This window comes from Asterias amurensis, chromosome 11 (genome assembly GCF_032118995.1).
Source record: "Asterias amurensis chromosome 11, ASM3211899v1".
Classification (NCBI taxonomy): Eukaryota; Metazoa; Echinodermata; class Asteroidea; order Forcipulatida; family Asteriidae; genus Asterias; species Asterias amurensis.
The window spans coordinates 1,027,612-1,033,611 of NC_092658.1; the positions used below are offsets into that span (position 1 = coordinate 1,027,612).

At 34.6% G+C, this 6,000-nt stretch overlaps 1 protein-coding gene across 5 annotated transcripts in view; it reads right to left on the reverse strand.

The window, feature by feature from the left end:
- The window catches only part of LOC139943876 (uncharacterized), a 54,274-nt gene extending 49,355 nt beyond the window's left edge, over positions 1-4,919 (reverse strand). For 4 of the 5 annotated variants that reach the window (XM_071940751.1, XM_071940748.1, XM_071940749.1 and 1 more), the window contains exon 1: positions 4,452-4,919. In XM_071940751.1, the coding sequence (XP_071796852.1) occupies positions 4,452-4,539 (88 nt within the window). In that variant the 5' untranslated portion in view covers positions 4,540-4,919. Of the gene's footprint in view, positions 1-224; positions 295-4,451 lie in introns of those variants that run through there. The other variant, XM_071940750.1, reaches the window with a different exon arrangement.
- Positions 4,920-6,000: the final 1,081 nt, after the last annotated feature.

The window sequence follows — 6,000 nt, forward strand, 5'->3', positions numbered from 1 at the left end:
TAATAGCGTGATAACTGGTAAGCAGAGGATATTTCTCTTTTGTTGTATGTTTTGTTGGAAAAGTTTCCGTATGGCGCCACCACTTTTTCATTCGATATGAAATAATATAGTATCTAATTTACCTCAATGAGATATTCCTTTTTTGAAAAAATGAGTGACGACATACGGAAATTTATCCCTTTAGACATACGGAAATTTATCCCTTTAGCTCAAACAAATCAGACCTTTTGCAAATGCTAGCTCTAGCAGCCGACGACATTTCGCCTTCTCTCAACACGTACATAAAGGTTCTTCATGTCTCTGGGCGTACGCCGTGTTGTTTTTAACACAGAGCGCCCTCAACGTTTTCCTAAACTTGCGCTCGCCCCCCCCCCCCCCCCCCCCCCAATATCCTACCCCGCTCTATTTAAAAGTTTCTCGGGCAGAGTCTAGCCAATTATTTCTCTTGAAGCATAGAGCAAGTATCCATAAAGCTATTCAAAAGAACCTTTATATAACTCTATGGCTATTACTTATCCCGAATGACGAAAAACAATGGCCAAACTTTTGTAGTTAATTTTTTTTTTATAAAACAAAATTAGCTGTTGAAACAACTTCCAAATGGACCGATGGTATAAATGCAAAGATTTTTATCCGCAACAATAATCCTGCCAAAAAAAAGATGCAATGTAAACAAGAGTCGGGGGAAAAAAGGTGGTGAAATATTTGGTCTTTGGTCTCGACCTACCCCATATCGGCAAGACAAAAAATGAAAAACACAGTGAAAACGTAAGGAATTTGACATGACGTTGCTCACGTCACGCGTGTCTCTCTGCCTGCCTCGTGGGAGTTGTACGATCGTTATTACGAAAAAAGCATCACTCAGTTTCGCTAGGTGATTCTGGGTTTGCTGCCATTTTGTTAGCTCTTTCAATCAATGTGCGAGTCTAGCCTTAGACCCATGCCCAGTGACTTGGGCGCTACTTAGATCACCGATAATGTCTTGGGGAGAATTGTGAGGGGGCAATGTATGTTGACCGCTATATGATGATGAGTTACGAACTGCAGAGCACACGATGGCGATGTAGATTTCATAAGTCTTGAAGATGAAGAGATTTCATAAGTCTTGGTTGGAATCTATTCTTTCAGAATTGATGAACAATGTTTCGATTCATCAAGATTCTCCGTACACGCTCACCTGATCCAAGCTGTCTCATTCGAAATCTACAATCAAAATTATTATTCTCGGTGATATTAAATTATTCTTTATTAATATATCCTTGATACATCCATTATTCTCTAGATATTCTCGATATTCCAGATACGTTGAAAATACTCGATATTCTATATTACATTATAAAAATTATTCTCTTTTGGTTTATGCCTCTGAAGAAGGTCCGGTTTAGATCGAAAGCTAAGGCCATCTACTCTACTCGTCATAAAAATATAGATAATAATAATAACGATATTTTTATATATATATATTTTTTTTTTAATAATTAAATTTTGTATTTAAAGTCACCTGGAAATAGAATTTTTTTCTTTCAAACATAAGAGTATAATATGCTTACGAACAATAACATTATTTTTTTAGTAATTGTTTGTCACGATTTATATGTTTAAAAAATATATAAAGTTGTTTGGGGGGCTGACTCCGCCTACCCCTTTTGTGACGTCAATCGAGGCAGACTTTGCCTGCAATGCGTATAGTAAACACACGTGCAAAGTACATGTACGTCCAAGTCGTGAGTTGGTACATTTCAAAAAGTGTTTTTCTTCATTCATCAGCAGCAATACACCTGGTCGGCATTGCCGGAAAAAAACAAAATTTTTTTTTTTTAAACGTACAAACTCACGACTTGGTCCGTACATGTACTTTGCAATTGTGTTTACTCTACGCATTACAGGCAAAGTCTGCCTCGATTTACGTCACGAACAGCGGCCTCTCGGGTCGGGGTCTACTCTTAAATTTGTAAATAACATAAGAACTGATTTTTTAAAACCTTAGTTAACTGTTTATTCACATTCCGCTCATCAAAACACATATATTAGTGGCAAAAGCTTTATTTTGAAAAAATACCACTTCCAGGTGACTTTAATTCTGATAAACTATCTACATCAACGGATATTCTATAACCAAATAAAATTGGTAGTGAAATTGTGTCCCTTATCAAAGCTCTATCGTTCGTCTTTTTGATAATTATAACAAAACTCTAATACAAGAAAGGATTATTAATTTGGTGAAATATTACTTTATTTGAATCCCGTACACCCGCCACGTTCTAATAATTTATGATAGGTTACGTTTGGTTCAGCGAGCACCCACTGTAGAACTCAACACGTAGCTTGAGGCGTCAAATGGCATTGACAATGGAATAACCTAATATGAGTGTAAAGCTTTACCCATTGTCATGTGGCTACCATGGAAACATGAACCAACAAACTCACATTATACCTGAGCGGTCATGGTTGAAATCGTTGTATTTATATCCATTGACGGTTGTTCATGGTATGTAGACAACCCGATCTTTTAAGATTACAAACAAAGACTTAATTGTCTGTTTCAAACATGGATAATTCCAAGTTCTTCTAATTATAAAAAATGAAAATAAAATGAAAATAATTATTCAATTTATATAATAAAGAACAACATGTTGGACACTTATTCCTGTTAACTAATTTTGTTAAAAATATGTGATGAACGGATACATTATCTAAACTGGAATAATTGATTGCAGGTAATTTATTTTAAACCACACCTTTGCCACACCCTAATTAGCCATTCAGATCCACTGCACACATCAGCTGTGCATTGTTAGCAGTCGCCAGGGTGTGCACATCCCCCCCTTCCCATCGGTAAATTCAAGTAGCACACCATGTGCATTATTATTTCTTTGGTAAAAAAATAAACATCTGCCGCCATATGTATGAACAATCAATCTCTATTAATTGTAAAAAGGCGTAGTACGCTTGATTACTGACATTATAATAAAGCTAATTTTCAATTTCATTCAAGCCAACAGCTGACTGGACTGTTGTAAAACAAATATTATAAAAATAACATGCAAATGACTTTTATTTTACAGCCAGTCAATGAAGGAAGCTTGATATGATATGGTTTCAATCACTTGAAGTGAAAGTGTGATATTTCACGGACAAATTCTTGACAAAAAGTGGTATAATGACATTTAGTTTTTTTTATTTATTATAATCAACTTCAACAAATATTTTTAAAAGTTTGTTTTAAATTATTTCCTTCGTTGTTTTTACCTTCAATCTTGGTATATATATTTTTTATAATTTATTTCTTTTTAATTGTTCTTTTTGTTTATTTTAGAACTAAATTTGCTGTCGGCATGTGCTTTTAAAACATATTTTATAATATTTCTTGTTTACATTCGTTCATGCTTGCTTGGTTCTTCGCACGGTTGTAATATCCGTTGATGTAGATAATTTATCAAAAATACAATAATATTACAATGAAGCTTTTAATAAAAGCATGATGTTGTCAGCTTGCTATATTTTATGATACTTTGGGGTCGCAAAAATGTGTATCAAATGGTGATTTTTGTGATTTTCAAGGACAAACTAAAAAAGTAATGTGGTTTAATTATTTGAATTCTAACACAACTTAAAACACTTGATAATATTGAAAAGGTGGCCCCAATGAGTCGAAATAATCTTATCTTATCATAAAATATAGCAAGCTGACAACATCATGCTTTTATTTAAAGCTTCATTGTAATATTATTGCATTTTTTATTATTTGAAAAACCAAAAATGCTAAACTGGTCTGGCGTCATGCTTGATTTCAAACAACTGCTGTTTAAAAATGACCACGCGTGTAGTGAAGATTTGTATTGCATAAAGTCTTTCAGGGTCCATGCCATTTTTTTAAAAACCATTTTCCACTGAAACTAACTCCAACCTTCTGTTAAAACTTTTACAATGAAGCATTGTAGGTATTTTATTGGTAACCTTAGTGAATTTATTTTACAAATCTTAGAGGAATTACATCGATTGGTGCCCCGTTGCGCAACAATGAATGATGTAGCTTGTTTACAATTGGTCATTCGAATTTGAAGGACAGTTTTATATAATCGAGCAAACAAATCACTTGGTCCATGATCCTTTTTCGAATGGCATTTGAATAATATTATGTTTGTAGATTACTTGAAAGAAAATATGCTGAAAATATTTCAGAGCAAAAAAAAAAATTAATTGTATTCAAATTGATTTACACCAAAACTAGGAAGTAGGTTCCCTGAAATTTAGGATCGAAGTCCGCTGGCATTGATCACGCTGCACACTTCCTTTCACACAAAATAATATTTATTATCAACTGATACCTGGAAGCAAGAAAAACGGTGTAAATGTTAACTTCTGGCGGATCTTCCTTCTTGTCATGAATAATAACACTATGATTTTATATTTCAATTTTCTATTAACAAAATATCAAAAACAAATCTTACCTCCAGTGCATAAAACCACTGACACCATAGCAAGGAGAATTACCACCGCAAATACTGCCTCCCTTGCTGTCTTGACTACACTAGCCATTTTGATTTTGTGTCCTCCTTTGCGGAATTGGGCCCAAATTCTTTGAATCCAGATAATTTTTTAAAGTTTAACTGCGTAAGCCCAGTAGCCGTTTCCAGTTAGAGTCAGTTGTGCAACTGGTCACAAATTCCTTTTACACAACCGCCATCGCCTCGTCAGAATTTACACTCCACACTCCCTGACAACAAACAGCAGCACGGTATTATTAAATCCTAAGACAACTCTACAGTAAAAATTCGGCAATCCAGAATCGCTGCCGAGCAGAAATTTTCTAGTAAAACGTGTCGAAAATACTAAATAGTTCCCTGTGTAGCACACCAGACAAAAATGGTCTGCTTAAGAATGTGTATTCCCGTTTGAGGTTGTCAGTTACAGGTAGACCATTATGCAGTCAAATGTAGAATAGCGTCTGTGACGACGACCTTTAACTGAAACCGACCAATCAGTGAAGTCGTTTGTGATATCGATGCTTTCGTTGTAATGCTAATTAGCATTGTAAGTCAGTCAAGCGGAAAGTGTGTATTGGCTTTCTGTATTTACACCTGTTCACAGCACAGGTGTATTGGGGGAACATGTTTACACCCATTGTAGTCTCTTGACCTAAAATATAAGTGACCTTTCATCATGTCATATAACAATGTTAAGAAACCCACATCCCTTTCCCCCTCTGAGATGGATAGTCTAAATTCACCAATAACACAATTTTAAGTCATCCGTCAAATTATTACATTATTATTAATATTATTAATATTGCATATTTTTCTAAAAATTGCTGAAACTATAGGCCGTCTTCAGATAAAGATGAACCAAATAGTTTTCATTGCCCAAAACATAACCGTCATGGATAGCTGTTTCATTCTTGAAAACTGCAAGATCAAGCGTCTGGTAATCATTTTATAAATCATATTATGTGATCTTTCTTCATTGTTTTGTTTTCTTTTTATTTTAAATTGTTTAAACCATTTAAATGGTTTAAACAAATTGAATTAATTAAAATTGACGATGGCACTGGTTTTGCCCGATGCGTGTTTCCGCGGTCATTGTGGACGAATCATAAAGGTCACTAGATCGGGAACTTTTTGGATGTAAAACAATAAATAACTAAGCACATTGATGTCGGATTACAAATCGCTCATATTATGAATAATAATAATGGTATGTTTATTTTATTTTATAGTATCATTCATTATACACATGGAGGCATCTGTGTGTATAGACCTTAATACAAAATTGAGTAACTTAGCTTGCCAAAGTGACATTGTTTCATCTTTTATTGAAACGAACTCAATGTGAAGATTTCTTTAAAGCCAACGCCCAAACTCTGATGGTATCCAGAGCCTTTATTATTATTAGTCATCGATAGCTACCAGTCGCGACCACACGCGGAGCTCGAATAAATAACAGCATTTGGTTTGCGGTAACACAACGTGGATGTCTAAGGGTATCGATGGCCTTTATTAG